This window comes from Rhincodon typus, chromosome 7 (genome assembly GCF_021869965.1).
Source record: "Rhincodon typus isolate 14 chromosome 7, sRhiTyp1.1, whole genome shotgun sequence".
Taxonomy (NCBI): Eukaryota; Metazoa; Chordata; class Chondrichthyes; order Orectolobiformes; family Rhincodontidae; genus Rhincodon; species Rhincodon typus.
The window spans coordinates 3,653,568-3,671,657 of record NC_063338.1 but is presented as its reverse complement, the minus strand read 5'-3'; the positions used below and the strand labels follow the sequence as shown (position 1 = coordinate 3,671,657).

The following is an 18,090-nucleotide window of genomic DNA, read 5'->3' as shown; positions in this document are numbered from 1 at the left end:
TGATTTAGTACCTCAGTGCTCCAAATAAAGAATGAAACATGAAGTGCTGTAATGTGACTTTTAGTGGTAAAATGCAAATCAGGTTCAATTTCTTTTTGACAAAGTATCATTTAAAATGCTTTCCATGATGGCCAGAAATTGCAGCATAATTCATTTCAGAACAGTCACTTGCCAGCTTTGTCTTTAACCTTACTATGTGATCTTGTATTCTAGGAGAAATCAATTGACCACCCAGATGTAGTTCTACATATTGAAAGGGCGAATTGGATGAAGGAGAAAAACCGGTTACAGAATTGCTTAAAAGACGCTGAAACGGAATTAGCTAGAGTAATGGCAGAGATTGAAAATCGACCTCTGCGGCAGGACCTGGTTGACCTCTCTAGCATGAAGGTGAGCACCATGGAGATTTGACTTGCACGTCTGTAAAGCAACCAAATTTATTTCTAGTTTTTTGGAAAATCTAAAGTAGAAACATATTCATATCACTTGTTACAGTTCCAATTTATACGGTGAAATTCAAGGTACCAGTTTCTTTGTTTGAAGAAAATTGCTGTTTTGCCAGTTCTAGTTCCAAGGGTTTGTTAATAAACCCAAACTTGCCTTTTCTATGGGCAGGGAGGCTGAGGACTATAATTCTTGGCATGTGCTGATAGTCCTGGTGCACGCACACAATAGGATGGACTACACTTGCCGACTCTGGCATTCCTGATTAAAAACCTAAAGAACTGCGGGTGCTATAAATCAGAAACAAAAACAGAAGTTGCTGGAAAAGCTCAGCAGGTCTGGCAGTATCTGTGAAGAAAAATCAGTTAACGTTTTGGGTCTGGTGACCCTTCCTTAGAACTTTCCAGCAACTTCTATTTTCGTTCGTGGCATTCCTGTTGCTGCTCAGCATATGCAGAGATTGGCAGGGCTTGACCATCCTCGAGTGTTGTAACTATGTGGTAGTCGTGGCATGAGAACAGATCAAAGCAGCCATGGCATCAAGAAATGGCAAGAATAGAGACTATATGGTGGTGATAAGTGGAGAAGGGTCTCCATATTGAATAATAGCTGCTATAGCAGACTCTGAACAGTTGGGACTGATGGAAGCTCTGGAGGCTATTTAAGAGTTTGGGTTAGGCCTTAGAATATCTCTGAGAACACTCAAAGCAGTTGGAGCCTGTGAAGAAGCCCTAGGAAACATTAATTGTTCAGTGCAGTGGAGAGTTAGGGTGAAGTAAACCCACAAGTAGTGTTTGATTTGTGCAGTTGATACGTATTTGGAGCTTGAGGACAGCTCAGGAGGTCAGATTAACAAAGCTAGCAATCTGTAAAAGAACTGGAATTGTGCCTGTGAGTCGATGCTGGAGTGCAGACTCTGGAATCCAGTGAAATGCAATCTCAGTGGAAGAAATTGAGCTATCAGGATATGAGCTGTTGTTGAGGCAGTCCATGGTGGAATGGCATCTGAGGGGTCTTTGAAGTTAGATGTTTGAAAGCGAAGAGTTGAAATCCCTTGTAAAGGAGACAATGTTGTAACGAGAACCGAAAGAACTGCAGGTGCTGGAAATCAGAAACAAAAACAGAAATTGCTCAATAAGCTCGGCAGGTCTGGCAACAACTGTGAAGAGAAATCAGAGCTAACACTTCAGGTCCAGTGACCCTTGATCAGGATTCTGAGGATTTTTTAGTTTGTCTTTTTAAAACCTTGAGGTTTTATTCTCTTTGTGAGTACCTGAGATCTTAAATTTTGTTTTCTTTAAACAAAAAGAAGTTACTGGTCCCTGGCCAGACTGGAATATAAATTTGGTGGTCCCATCAGGAATTTTAAACAGTATTAAAGTCATTGTGGAGAAAATTTGCTTTGTTCTCAGTGGATGGAACTAAGAATTCATTGTACGCAGTCACATGATTTGTCCCATGAATGACAACTATCTATATGCTGCTCATCTCAACACTGTCTGATGTCAGCTGACGTTAATATTTCAATCATTAGTCCTCATTTAGAGCTGCAGAGTTGGTTACCTGAGCCACTGTGTTGAGAAGTTCTTCCTTTTTTCTATAGGACTATACCCTGCATCATCTTGACTCCATGCTTTGGAATTACCTTGCTAAATCTTTCTGCCCTTCTACTGTCTCACTTCAATTATCACTGTCCTTTAAAACCATCTTTATTACAAATTATTTGGATACTAATATAGATATTGGATACTAATTTTCTTAGCTTTGTAAGTTCAAATTTGCAAGGTGTAATTACCAGTGCTCGCTACTAAATTTTGCTACTTGTTACATGCAGATGCAGAGGCTTTATGGCAAATACCTACGAGCTGAAAGCTTCAGGAAGGCCTTGGTATATCAGAAGAAATACCTATTGCTGCTTCTGGGGGGATTCCAGGAATGCGAACAGGCAACCTTGTGTCTAATTGCCCGTATGGGAGTGTACCCTTCTCCCACAGACATTCACATGCCCACGTGGCGTCCATTAACAAAGTTCCGCTCAACAGTTAGAGTGGTCATTGCAATATCCAGGTACGAGCTGTTCATTCAAATTGACGACAAAGCTCTTTTCATTTTGGCTGCGGGCGTTTTCTTTTAAATGGCAATCTATTTCCCCAAATGATATTTTGCTTCCATGCCTACTAACCTGCTGACGATTAAACTAATCCTCCCCAAACATTTTGCAGATCCATCTATACCTTTTAAAACTACTGACATCACCTCTGTCCTCAAAATAAACCATTTAGCCTTGAAAACCTTGTCCTTGTCCTTGAAAACCACTGCTGCATGTCCAAAGTGAAGTTTTAATTGTGTTTTTTTTATGAACTAGGCTCACGCTTCCTGCAATTCCTCCTATGAATCCCTCAAATCACTTTTTCATTCCTATCTGACTACCCAAATTAGAGTCACAGCAAAATCCAGGGTAACCGTTATCATGGTATATTATCCCTCCTTGATTCTTAACAATCACTGACATAGCTGATTTCACAATCCTTCTACAATTTACCTTCGATGTTGCCCAGCTCAGTAGAACTGCCCTCACTTCCCGTGATTATTGGATCATGGGTGGGGCAGATCCAACAATGGGTTCCATTCCTGCTCTACATTTTGTTACCTCTGGAGTTCTGCTGTTATCTGCCTTTGGCCCCCTCTTCTGCATTTAACATGCTGACCCTTTGTCACACTGTTTGCAAACATGAAGTCAGTTTTCACATATACACAGATCATATAAATTCTGCCTTTCCACCTCTGCGGTTGCATAACACTGAACGTAACCAGTCTACTTGTCTGAAATCCAGTCATGAATAAGTTACATTTATGTCCAGCTACGAACTCCATACATTAGTTATGTATTCCATTTCTTTGCCCAGTCACTACTTCAGGACAAACTAGAAGTTCATAACTCTGGTGTATTATTCAACTCAGAAGCAGACTTTCTGTGCCTCAAAGACCTAGTCATAAGTCACTTCTTTCTCCACCATTCCTTAACCCATCTGCTGTTAAAATACTTGAGTCTACAAGCTTCATTCTACGCCACATCAAGCCTGATTTGTCCATTTTCATTGTCCTGAAACATCAAAATAGTTTGCTGCATTCCCTGTACCTCAGATTTAAAATTCTTATTTTTAAGCTTAACTCTCGAACTCTGCAGTCTTCAGCAGCCAAATGACATGCCCAATTCAGAAACTTGCATGTTTATATGCCAGCAACACATACATCCCTTTTACTTTTGTAGTATCATTGAGGACTATACCCTGCATCATTTTGACTTCATGCTTTGGAATTACCTCCCTAAATCTTTCTGCCCTTCTATTTGTCTCACTTCACTTATCACTGTCCTTTAAAACCAATTTTATGACAAATTATTTGGATATCACACTAAATAATCCCTTATTTAAATATTTTCCATTTTTTGATTACACCTATGTGAAGTACCTTAGAATAGCTTTCTACATTAATGGTCCACGTATATATAAAAGCTTTACTTTATTGTAAAAACATTTCATATCTTAAATACAGCCAAGTGAAATTGGCAATTTCGAGATTATTCTAAGTATCAAGCTTCAGTGTGCCTGTGCCATTTTTGCTATGGTGACTGATATTTATTTACTTGTCTTATGATTGGTGTTTGAGCATAGTTTGAACATTTCCCTGGCTATGGAGGTACAAATGACTCACTAGTCAAGAATAGGTGAATAAGAAAGTAGGAACCTAATACCTTTTCCATGGTCTGGGTTTTATGTGGATTGAACTAGCAATGTGTTAACATTTGTAAGTGAGGTTTGTTGTAACCTAGTTTTATATTCCACTCTGCACTTCAGGCTGAAATTCCTCGTGAAGAAATGGCAGAAAGCAACAAGGAAAGGGCTATACCCTGCCTCCCTAGCAAACAATAATGGAGGTGGCCAAGGTGTGTTTTCTTTTCTCCAAACTGTGAGACTTAATGATGTTTGGGTGGATGAAGTATCATCGTATGTGTTCTTGATGTACATTTGTGTATATAGGGAGGAACTTGATTTTCATAAAATTATTCAATGATATTAAGTAAGGAAGAAAAAACCTGTTTAAAGGCAGACTGCAGATGCTGGAGCTCTGAAACCAACAGAATGCAGCAGAAAGTCTAGCAGCATCTGTGAAAAGAAAACAGAGTTAATATTTCGAGTCTGATGCGACTTCTTCAGAATCCTGTTTACCTAATATATTTGCTATTTAACATACAAGATGATATTTTATCAAGTTTCCATTTATTTAGCTTGCGGAAGTGAAATGTTTTTCACACAAGACCAAAGGGAGAAAGAGCTCACCAAACAATATTTGTTTATTTTTAATGCACTTCCAGCCACTTACAAATAGTGGTTACGGTATTCCTTTCAAAACATTATAGGTTCATATGACATTGATTCATATTATGGCATATATTTGAGTGTCTGTGTTCAGTGTATAAGTAAATTATACTTTCTCCACAAGGTAATTCTTCAAGGCTGCATGGTAGCTTAGAATCAAGCGTGACTAAGAACAGTAAAGCCTTCAATGTACTGTTTCCTTGAAAGAGCTAACCAATTAAACACTCAGTCATTCTGTTCTTTCCCCAGAGTCCTGCAAGCTTTCCCCTTCAAGTGGGTGGGGAACTGGGGTTCATGTGCATAAGAGGTTACCAGACATTTTGAGAGAACAGTCAGCAAACCATATGAGATCTCTAGGACATGAGGGCCCTGGAAAAGGTTGCAGATTTACCAGAATGATTCCAGGCATTAGGGCACTTAGTTGCAAAGTTAGGTTGAAAGATCTGCAGTGATGGAACAATGGAGATTGAAAAGAGATTTGATGGAGATATACAATATTATGATTCATGAATCCTACCAGGACTAAGAATATACAGATTTGAGCTCCTATGCACTGATTTTCTGGAGCCAGGAAAGAAGTTTAAAAAGTAGGATGTCAAATCTCTGGATTATTTCCAGTGCAATATGTGGCTAAAGGCATGCTGCAGAATAGAGGGTTTCAGATTCATTACTTTGGGACTAGTTCTGGAGCAGGGCGCATCTACCCAAACCTTGAGGATTGGGAGCAATTTAGAATCCAGCAAAGAACGATAAAGAAACAGATGATGAAGAAGGGGAAAAGAGAATGTGGGTGCAACCTAGTAGAAAAACAAAGATGAATATTGTCAAGGTTTGTGAAAAGAAAAAGATTACTTAGGACAATTGTAGGCCCAATACAGGAGATTTTATAGTGGAGAACAGGGAATTGAACCTAAGAAACTGCTTTATGCCTGTTTTCATGGAAGATTACATAGAAAAGCCCCCAGAAGTATTGAATAACCACAGGATTTGTGAATCTGAGGAACTGATGGAAATAGTATTAATAAAAAGGTCGTATTTGCAAATTTTACTGGATGGAAGAAATTTTTTTTAAATCCTCTAGACCAGATGAGCTTCATCCCACAGTGTTGAAGGTGCTAACTGTAGAGATAGTGAATGCATTGTAGTTATCTTTCATAATTCTACAGAATTAGAGTGTAGCAAATATAACCCCTCAATGTAAATAAAAAAAGAGGAGAGAATGGAGAATACAGACATGTTAGTTTGACAGCAGTATTAGGTGTTGGAATCTATTATCAAGGATGTGGAAACTGGGCACTTAGAAAATAAACGTAACACTGGAAAGAGTCAACATGGGTTTATGAAAGAGATAACACGATGAGAGTCTTTTTGGGAATGTTATTTGCAGTGTAGATAAAGGAGAAACAGTGAATGCGATGTATTTTTGATTTTCAGAAAGCTTTCAATGAGATCCTCCAAAGAAGTCCAGCAAAACAAAATCATAGAGCATGTGGGATTAGAGGTCATACACTAGGATGGGTTGAGAATTGGTTCTCAGACAGAAAGCAGAGAGTGGGAATAAACAGATCATTCTCAGGACAGAAGGTTATTACCATTGGGGTACTGCAAAGATCAGTGATAGAGCCACAACTGTTCACAATCTGCTTTAGATGTGGGTGCTAGCTTAGTATTGCCAAATCTGCACTTGACACAAAACTAAGTGGGAATGCAAGATGTGAGGAAAGTGAAACAAGACTGCATGCAGATTAGTGAATGGGCAAGAACATGGCAGATGCAATATCATGTGAATAACTGTTACATTATTCACTTTGGGAGGAAAACAGAAATGCGGACTATTTCTTAAATGGTTAGAAGTTGCAAAATGTTGATGTCCAAAAGGACTCGAATGTCATAGAGTCCTACACTCAACCCAAGATTTCCTCAATTCCCTCAAGAACATAAAAATCAGCGTTGACGAGATTATGGTATACTTTGATGTCACAGCTTTATTCACATCCATCGACATCCCACTAGCCAAAGAAACAGTGGCCACATTACTAGAGGAAGCAGCAACGCAGACCAGTAGCTCATGAGCAATGACAACAAACTTAAACTACCAGACCTCTGCCTCACCACGCCCTTCGTCTTTAATGGTCAAGTATACAAATAGATCACGGTACACTAATGGGGTCACCCATCTCGGGACTCATTGCAGAAGCAGTCATGCAAACCCTAGAACACATCATCCTCTCCTGCATTCAACCTAAACTGTTGATCCGGTACGTAGACGACACATTTGTCATTATTAAATGCAACAAATTAGAGGAGACCCACCACCTCATCAACAGCATATTCGCAGGGATTAAATTCACAAGAGAAGAAGACAACAACAATCCACTTCCATTTCTGGATGTTAAAGTTGAGTGTATGACCAACGTGGAGTTCCAAACCTCAGTATACAGAAAAGCAACCCACACTGATCAAATCCTCAACTTCTAGAGCAAACCACCCCACGTCCACAAACAAAGCTGCATTGGGGCACTATTTAAATGGACCTGTACACGCTGCAACACTCCGGAATTACACAAGAAAGAGGAAGAGCACCTACAGAAAATCTTTGCTATAAACGGATAGCCCCACAGCTTCATCTGCAGATGCCTACTAAACAGACAACAACAGGAAGACACAGTATGCCCTTACACACTGGCCACACTGCCCTATATCAAGAACATATCGGAACTGACAACAAGACTCCTATGACCACTAGGAATCATGGTAGCCCACAGCCACTCTACGACAAATACTTACAAGGATTAAAGACCCCATTCCCACAACTTGCAGAACTAACATGGTTTACAAAATACCATGCAACAACTTCCACAAACATTACATCGGACAGACAGGAAGGAAACCAGCCATCAGAATACATGAACGTCAACTAGCAGCAAAACGGCACGCAAACTCTCCTTGTTGTCGGTACACTCAGACAATGAAGGCCATCAGTTTAACTGGGACAAGGTAACCATAGTAGCCCAATCCAAACATAGATACGCATGGGAATTCCTAGAAGCATGGTTTTCCACCCGTAATGCAATCAACAAACATAGAATTGGACCCCATATACAAATCCATACAGATCAAAACCGGAAATGACGGTACTCGCCATAATGGACCAGACAGTATATATTTCAAGCGGAGTAGAATAACATAGCTCCATCAGAGGCTCCACTGATGATGTCACTTAGCACGGCGATGCAACATCTCAACGAGAACAAGCCAGCTCGGTGAGCGAGTCAATAACCTCAGTCCTATAACACAGAAACAGATCCTTTGATCCAACCAGGCCATGCTGACCCAAACTAAACAAATCCCACTTACCTGTACTTGGCTCATAACTTCCAAACATTTCTTACTTATGTACTTATCCAAATGTCTTTTAAACGTTGTAACTGTACCCACATCCACCACTTCCTGTGGAAGTTCATTGCACGTATGAACTACGGTGTTAAACAAAAGTTGCCCCTCGTGCCTTTTTTAAATCTTTCTCCTTTCACCTTAAAAATATGGCCCCTAGTCTTGAAATCCCCAGCCCTGGGGAAAAGACACCTGCCATTCACCTTATCTATACCCCTTTTGTATACCTCTATAAGGTATATAAAATTCAACCTTCTACATTCCAATGGAAAAGATCCCAGCCTATCCAGCCTCTTCTCCTAATTCAGACCCTCATTCCCAGCAACATCCTGGTAAATCTTTTCTGAAAAGCTGGCATGCAGGTGGAGCAAACAATTAGCAAGGCAAATGGTGTGTTGGCCTTTTAATATACTTTTCCAATTCAGTATACTCAACCTGCTACTCATACCTTCATAGATTATATTGTTGAGATTTAAAATCCTAGTTTCAGAATGAACTATATCACATTCAAACTTAATGTGAAATTCTATATTATGTCTAATATTTCACAAAGGCTCTTGTACGGCAAGGATATTAATTAACTTTGTCTTAACACACGACACTATATCTGAACTGCTTTAGAAAACCATCTTTTGTGCACTCTGGAAATTCATTCTGTATAGTGTTAGTGTTGATTATATTTACCAAGTCCATATGTAAATTAATGTCTATTGCATTACGTACATCAAATACATGCCTAATCTGTTGCTTTATGCCATTGCCAACAATACTACTGTTTGGTGCCCTGTAAATAACTACCACCAATCTTTGCATCCCCTTGCTGTTTCTTAGCTTCATCCAAACAGATTCCTCAAGGGCAAAGTCAATTAATGCACTAGAAATAGAAACAATAGAGCATTCATAGAAACACATATAAACATAGAAGATAGGAGCAGGAGTAGGCCATTCAATCCCTTGAGCCTTCTCTCCATATCCTTTAATCCTTTTAGCCACAAGAGCTGTATCTACCACATCCTTGAAAACACAATGTTTTGGCTTCAACGATTTTCTGTGTTAGTGATTCCACAAACTCTCCATTTCCTGAGTGAAGAAATTTCTCCTCATCTCAGCCCTAAAAGGTTACTCGTTATCCTTAAACTATGACCCCATGCTCTGGAATAACTCCTCAACCTTCCTGCATCTAGCCTGTCTAGTCTTATTGGAATTTTCTAGGTTTTATGATATTCCCCTTCATTCTTCTAAACTGCAGTGCATACACCATCTCAATCTCTGCCCATATGTCAGTCCTGCAATCCCAGGAATCAATGTGTTAAACCTTCGCTGCACTCCCTCTATAGCAAGAACATCCTTCCTCAGGTAAGGTGTCCTAAACTGCACACACCATTCTGGGTGTAGCCTCACCAATGCCCCGTATAAGTGCAGCAAGACATCCTTGTTCCTGTATTCAAATCCCCTTGCTATGAAGGTCCTAACACAGTTTAGCTCCTCAACTGCTTGCTGCACCTGTGCCCACACTGCAACTTGTGCGCGAGGACACACAGGCGTCGTTGGACATACCCTCTCTTAATTTAGAGCCATTCAGGTAATAATCTGCCTTCTTATTTTTGTTACCGAAGTGGATAACTTCACATTTACCCATGTTATCCTGCATCTGCCACGTATTTGCCAGAATTCTTCATGAAGATGTGAGTAGTGAGGTAATTGATCCTGAGAACCGGGTCCTGAATCTTAATAAAAGAAAGTACAGTAGTATGAGGCATGAGTTAACGTATGATGGATTGGGAAATCTTACTATAAGGAATGACAGTGGATAGGGCAATGGCAAACATTCAAAGAGCAAATGGGTGAACCACAAAAATCTGTTGATTCCTGTCAGAGGCAAGAGTGCAAGGGGAACAATGGCCAAACCATGACTTACAAAGGAAGAAAGAGATCATTTTAGATGCAAAAAAGAGGCATACAAATTGGCAAGAAAAATTAATAGATGTGAGGATTCAGAACAAATTAGAAGTCAGCCAGAGGACCAAAGATTTATTAAGATGGAGAAAATAGAGTGCGTGAATAAGTGAGGAACATAAGAGCTGATTGTGAAAGTTTCTGTTCATATGAAAATGGAAAAAGATTGATGGAAATTAATGTAGGTCCCTTATGGTCAGAAAGAGGGGAATTTATAATGGGGAACAAAGAAATAGCTGATTAACTAAATTCATTCTTTGCTTCTGTCTTCACAAAGGTGGACACAAATAACATACTAGAAATGATGAAGAACACAAGGTTTAGCGAGGAGGGTCTGAAGGAAATCTATTAGCAGAGAAATGATGTAGAAATTGATGGATTGAAGACCTAAATCTCCAGGGCCTGATAATCTATTTCCCAGAGTACGTAAGGGAGTGATCCTGGAAATTGTAGATGCATTGGTGGTCATTCTCCAAGATTCTTCAGAGGAAGGTAGACAGAAAACAGAATTATAGACCAGTGAGTCAGTAGTAGGGAAGATGCTAGAGACTATCATAAAAGATTTCAAAATGGAACACTGAGAAAATCGTGATAGAAAAAGACACGGTCAGTGTGGATTAACAAAAGGAAAATTGTACTTGAGAATTCTACTGGAATTTTTTGAGATGCAGTTTATTTAGACTTCTAGAAGGCTTTCAACAAAATCCCACATAAGAGATTAATTTGTAAAATTGAAGCACGTTGGAATGGGTACAGTGTGTTGAGGTGCATAGAATAATGGTTAACAGACAGGAAACAAAGAGTAGAAATAAATAAGACAATAAGACAGTAAATAAGTAGTTGAGAAATGGAGTCTAGATTGGAGACCAAAAATAGTGGCTTCAGACTTTCCAGTATTTAATGGAAGAAAATTTCTGCTGATTAATACTGGTCGTCCAATAATTATTTCAATAATTCAGCAGCAATGGAGGAGTTAAGAGAGGAGCTGGTAACATAGGGTTGAGCCTGTTCAGTGGAATATTTAACTTGGTATTTCAGATTGCCAAATACTTTTAGCAGAAAAGGTGAGTTGAAAAAATTGGATAACAAAATGGATTCTGTTAGTTTGGCGACATACTTGGTTAATACTTTAACACCACTGCAGTGCAAGTATGAGAATTATCGTCTTGTGATGCTTTGTCTTCATATCTTCCTCATGCAGTGAAGATCAGCCTTTAGTGATAAAAGGGAGAACCCAATGATTTAACTAACTTTAAAGTATTTTAAACCTCATGTATATTGTGTACATGATATTCCCTCTTTCACTGCATTTCTCATTCACATTGCCTCCTGCTTATTTTTCAAGTACATTACTGACAATTCAGCTTCCCTCATTTTAGAATTCGCAATCAGTGGGAAAAAAAAAATCAGGTCTTGTTGTCGCCCAGGAGTTTAACAACAGTTCCATCTTCTACCTAAGTTCCTAAATAAATTCTCTTAAGCTATCCTGGTTATAGCAACTCTGCTTCCAGGGAAATGGTTAAATAGCTTGAGGCTGGTGGCCTCTGATCCTCTAGGATTGAAAGGTAGAGAAACATTGCAAGTTTCATAAATGCTGAAATCCTTTCAGAACTTGGAGAGTTTCTGTCAATTGAAATCCAGATTTTTGTTTTTTTATGCATTTGGAAATCTGGGGTGAGATTTCAATCCAGGGGATTTCCATTCATTCCATGTTATACTTTTTTAAAGACCTAAAACATTGCAGGTGTGGCTTCACATGCATCTGCAATTGATCTATTGGTAGCTAATGTTAGCAACATTGTGGCTGGTCCAGGAAAAGGTCTGAATTTAGATAGCAATGAAAAAAAGTCAGTTGTCAGCAGAACATGCTGCATTCTGTTCACTCCAGCACACCAATCATGAGGTTCTCCTCTCTGAACTACGAGTAAGCTATTTACCAAAGCTTGTTACCAAGATTGATAATTTGGAATTCTAAATTTGGAAATAAAGCACTCGAGTCCTCTTTTGATCAGATCAGAAGTTTAACATATATTTAAAATATAATCAATGGTGAGAAACAAATCAGTGACCCCTCCTCTTCCACTGTCACCTCCCACTATTGAAATTTAATGCCAGTTATTCCAAACTTTGCTTGTTTAAAGATTGATTGACTTTAAAGGTCTGTATAATCTTGCTGACTGAAAAACTCTCCACATAACAACATAATGCACAAGAAATTAAAAAGGGACATTCTGCCCCACTATTCCATAAAATCATGGCTAATCTGCCCTAAGCCCTAACTCCTCTTTTGTCCCAATTCCTCATAGCCCTAAACTCCTCTGTTTCAAAAATCTAACTACCTCTTCTTTTAATATTTTGATCTAGCCTCCATTGTTCTCTGTGGTGAAGAATTCCAGATATTCACTACCCTCTGGAGGAAGAAATTCCTTGACATCTCCGTTTTAAATGAACGTTCCCGTATATGTGTCCTGTCAAGACCCCTCAAAATCTTATGCATTTTGACAAGATCACTCCCCTCATTCTTCTGAAAGCTAATGAATGAAGTCTTAACCTGTTTAGCTGTTCTTGATCATTCAAATTCTTCAAACCCAGGAAGGAGCCTTGTGATTCTCTCTTAAATTGTCTGAATTGCAAATATTTTTTTTCTTAAATATAGGGATAAAACTGTACACACTACTCTTCCTGTTTTTAAACTCCAATGCTGTAGCAATAAAGGCCAGAATTCCATTTGCAGAACTTGTGGAATTACTTACTGCACCTACGTGCTAACCTTTTGTATTCATACACAAGAATACCTGGATCCCTCTGTGCAGGACTTTTCTTTGGAGTCTTTCTCCATTTAAATAATAGTTTGCCTTTTGATTCTTCCGACCGAACCCCTCACTTTTCTGCATTAAACTCCGTCTGCCAAGTTTTTACCCCCTCGATCTATCTATAGCCCTTGCAGATTCATTATGTCCTCACCACAACATACACTCCAACCTATTTTTGTATTATCAGCTAATTTTGAATACATTATAGTGTCCCTTCTTCCAAGTCATTAATATAAATAGGAAAGAATTGAAGCCCTGGGATTGATCTTTATGGTAATCCACAAGTTATGCCTTTCCAATCTGAAAAGGGCCTATTAATCCTGATTCTCCATCTTATGCATGTTGATCTCTGTCCTTGCTAATACATTACCCCGATACCATGAGGCTTCTAGTACCCTTTTTATGTGGCACCTTCTCAAATGTCTTCTGGAAATCTAAATACGCAACATCTAACAGTTTCTTTTTATCAACCGTGCTTGTTTTCTCCTCAAAGAACTCTAGCGAATTTGTGAAATGTGATTTCCCTTTCACAAGACCATGTTGACTCTTTGATTGCATGAGGTTTTCTAAATGTCTTGCTTTGTCTTCCTTAATACTGGAGCCTAGCATTTTCCTAACAATTGATTACAGGCCAATTGACCTGTAATTTCCTGTTTTCTGTCTCTTTCCATTCTTAAACAGTGGGAATTTTCTAATCTGCTGGAACCTCCCAGAATCTATGGAGTTCTGGAATATTTCAACCAATGCCTCCACTTAGCTCTGAAGCCACGTCCTTTAAAACCTTTGGGTGCAGTCTATCAGGTCCTGGCAACTTGACTGCCTTCAGTCCATTAGATTGTCAAAATATTTTCCAAATGCTCAAGTTCCATTTGTCTACTGTTTGTTGTTTCTAATTCTATGACAAAATGCCACGTAGTAAGCACACTGCTTTGATTGAAGAGAAGCAAACCAAACTAATCCAACACACTGAATTGCTTTTAGTTTTCACAACATAAATGCTGGGTACAGCAAACAACCACCGAGAGAAACTGTTGTCACCAACTGAAAGGAAAATATAGTAATATTTACACATTATTCAGTCAACTCCAAGGCACGATGTTATCTAATTTGACAAGTATGGCAATCATCCTGTTAAGACTACTACACTGAACAATTCAGCCTTGATGAATGCTGTGGAAGGCATCCATAGTATACTCTCTCTTCAGCATAAATTCAAAGACTGCTTTAAAAAGATTATTTTCCCTTGATAAACTTCACCAGCCTGGCATGAGGGGCATGTACATTGGAGAAAAAAAATTTCCCTTCTCGGTAGATATCTTTTTGCATCAGTCTGGATGATATGCACCAAGCCACTGCATGCATCTCATGGGATAATGGAAAATGCAGGGTTTTTTTGAGTTTGTTTTATTATCCATAGTTACATGTCTAATTGTTGTAATAAAAGTTTCAAATATATGATGATCATTTGGGAAGTTGAGTCCTAAAGTGGCTAACAGATGTATAGTTTTAAGTTTGATTTAAATTTCTACATTGTGTGTAATAGGGGGGGGGGGGGGGGGGGCATTGTTTTAGTTTCATTTCAAATACGTGATGCAAGGATATCTGAAATTTGGTGATTAATGAGAGTTTACAGTCTTAGAGTAGAGCTTGAGGTGAACAGTTTAGTGCATTAGAAACAAGGGTAAAACAGAGAATAAAATGAGCTGGTCCTAGCAACAAGGTGTCCTATGATACAGGGAGACAAAGAAAGAAACAACTTCATTTTAGAAAGACAATGTGTGCAAGTTCATTCAGGGTTGCGGTCTCCAGAATAAAATCATAGAATCCCTATAGTGTGAAAGCAGGCCATTCGGCCGATCGAGTCCACACCAACCCTCCAAAGAGCATCCCACCCAGACCCATCCCCTAAACCATCCCTGCATTTCTCACCCTAGACACTACGGGCGATTCAGCATTGCCGACCCACCTAACCTGCACATCTTTGGACTGTGGAAGAAAGCTGGAGCACCCGGCGGAAACCCACACAGACAAGGGGAGAATGTGCACACTCTATGCAGACAGTAGCCCAGGCTAGAATCGAGCCCGGGTCCCTGACGCTATGAGACAACAGTGCTAACCACTGAGTTGCTGTGCCACCTCACAGTCAAAGCTGGAGAAAGATTCCTAAGTCGCAGAGAAACAAACTCTAGTACAAGTAAAGCGCCAGAATCTGAGACTGTGGCAAACTCGGGTGTTTGCTTTGGAAGTGCTCAGAAGTCAGTGAGAAGAAAGCTCAGAAAACAATTAATACTGTATCAGCCAAACAAGGAACTGTCAAGGAGAGGGTGACCCATTGTTGAGGTTTGAGTAACTGTAAAGTGGTTGTTGAAGTTCAGAGTTGAATCTTTATTTGATGTTGTCATAAACTATTTCAGATAGTTCTTGTACAGGATATCTTTTTCCCTTTTGCAAGAAATAAGCTTTGATATTCTTCTGCTAAAAATACACTGGCAGCCTCTTGTGAATGTATTCAGTGGCTGACTCCATTGCAAACAAATTGCAAAGAAACAATTTCAATCTGAGATCTGACTTGTCCAGTATTACCACCAGCTAAGATCATATAACATCATTTAACAAAGTGAGTGGGTATAGAGTAAATAGTGTTGTCTCACTGATATTGGCAAACATCTTTGCAGGATACCATCCATAACAATATAATCACATAAGAAGGAGAATGCTTTTCTGTGGATCGTATATTTATAAAAGCAACTAAACTGCGAATGTCATAAATCTTCTTGTTTCTGATTCTAGTTCAGACAGTCAAAACAGAACTATTTCGCCAACAGCAACCGGCATTGACTCACATTATGAATTCACCACCAACCAGAGACAGTGTGTCCACTCGACGACTTAATGCTTCAAGTCAACAATTGCCAAAGTCCCCATATCGATCACAAATCAGGTGAGATACCAAACTGAATATCAGGTGCATGATTAAAATCTGAAAACAATTCTAACATTTTCTGTAAAACTTAAATCTGAGGTTTTTAGCCTTGTTATCTCAGTGGTAGATACACTCAAATGTGTTGTATTACCAGTCATAATTCTGATTGATATCAAATGAAGATATGATTGCTGGGAGCTTAACTGCTACACCTCCAAAAATTCTGGTTTCCCACTGTTTAGGGAATACTACAATTTGTCTATCTTGGGTCCAAATTGGATAACCTGAGTTTCCCAAATTGAAATCTACCTGTTACAGTTTGACCTGTTCACCCATTATTGCATTTTCAGAATAGAAATTAGTTTCACTCTGAAGATTACATCTAGAGTCTAGACTACTTTATGCAGGCTCATTGTAACCCCTGCCACCCACCACACTCATAACCAGCATCAGTGCAAGACTTCAGTCCGATGGTAATAAAAATAGAATTGCCGGAAAAGCTCAGCAGGTCTGGCAGCATCTGTGGAGAGAAATCAAAGTTAACATTTTGGGTCAAGTGATCTTCCTCAGAACTGTTCAGAAGAAGGGTCACTCAATCCGAAACGTTAACTCTGATTTCTCTCCACAGATGCTGCCAGACCTGCTGAACTTTTCTGGCAACTTCCATTTTTGTTTCTGATTTCCAGCATCCGCAGTCCTTTCGGTTTTAATTCAGTCTAATTTGACATCAACACCTTTTGTAAATTTCAGATCTCATTTCTCTCCTGGTGGAGGGCCCGACCAATCAAGCCTCTCAGGCAATCAAGACCCTGAACGCTCGCTCACTGAATACATCCAGCGACTTGAGGCAATCCAGCAGCGTCTTGGAGGTAGGCAATCAGTTACTGTCAATATTCTTTATCTGCTCAGTCACAACAGCTCAAACCACTTGGTGATGTAGTGAGATTTGTTTTTACTGTTTGATTATATACTTTCAGCGATAGCAATCTAAGGCAGGAACTCTGACCCTTTTGTTTTCCCTCATCCACACCCCAAACTGCCCTATCAGTTAATGCATTCTCATGTGTACAGGACATAATTTCAGAAATTACAGGTCATGCAGAACTTGCTGTGAGGAGCATAGTGTTAGACTTCAAGTAGCATAGACTGGTTTAATGGGAAGGTACAGTAGATGAAATTTAATGCAGAGAGATACATAATGATGCATTTTGCGAGTAAGAATGTTGAAGGGGCTTTTAATATATGATAATTTTTTAAACTGTATTTGTCCTGTTATTTGAATTTGTCACTGTGACCTTTCACAGTATTGTTTAACTGTTGCTCTGTCATTTCCAGGAACATCTCCAGGAACAGCTCGACGCAGAAGTAGCCTGAAATAAGGTGGACCCAGAATGAATGCAAGACTGCAAAATTCCTGCATTCTATCTTAAACATATGTTTAAAGAAGTGTGTATGTATATTGATCCGTGTTGCGATCAAGGGGTAATTATATATTTAGGACAGCATCTGCACACTACTGAAAGCACAGGAGAATCTTGTATTTAAAATAAACAGATGTTCTCTGTAGTGTTCACTAATATATGGGATATTTCTGTGTCACCCTACACTGGAACATTCATTATTCAATCAGGCTGGATGAGTTTTAGATACACTATTGGGTGTGTGTTTCTGTGTGTGTGTGCGCAAGTCTTTGTCTCTCATTCTTCTGAAGATAATCTATGACCTAGATTTTTCATTAGTCCATCTCCTCCAGATTTAAGTCAGACCAGAGCCTGTGTACTAGTGTTTACATCTGTATGTATCACATAAAATTTTAAAGAGGTTATTTTTGTAAATGTTGGCTTTTGTTCTTTGCAGAAAATAAATAAACTTTACACAATGTGGTGTGAAAATGTGCTCATACATACACAATTGCACAGTTGCTCACTCAAATACTGTTTCTGCCAGGAGAATCATTTAGTTGCTCACTTTCTGAAATTCTTCCAAAAACACTTCAACTCCCTACTCTACCCCTGTTCTTCTTTGCCCATCTGTCTGGAGCCAAAGTTTTCTTTGAGTGAGAGGATCAAAAATGTTTTCCAGATGATGCCTTAAAGCCCTCAATAACCCTAGTTATTGTGGACTGAGTTTTATCCTGATCAGCCTGGGAAAGTAGCTACTTAGCTGCCAATCCTGAACTTGA

General features: G+C 39.2%; 1 protein-coding gene across 2 annotated transcripts in view; it reads left to right on the top strand.

Annotated features, from left to right (window-relative positions):
* pcnt (pericentrin) overlaps positions 1-17,787 on the top strand; it is a 193,198-nt gene extending 175,411 nt beyond the window's left edge. For both annotated transcript variants that reach the window (XM_048598706.1, XM_048598705.1), the window contains 6 exons: positions 214-390; positions 2,279-2,511; positions 4,302-4,390; positions 15,776-15,926; positions 16,659-16,777; positions 17,244-17,787. In XM_048598706.1, coding sequence (XP_048454663.1) covers positions 214-390; positions 2,279-2,511; positions 4,302-4,390; positions 15,776-15,926; positions 16,659-16,777; positions 17,244-17,287 — 813 coding nt within the window. In that variant the 3' untranslated portion in view covers positions 17,288-17,787. The remainder of the gene's footprint in view (positions 1-213; positions 391-2,278; positions 2,512-4,301; positions 4,391-15,775; positions 15,927-16,658; positions 16,778-17,243) is intronic.
* The last annotated feature ends 303 nt before the right edge of the window (positions 17,788-18,090 follow it).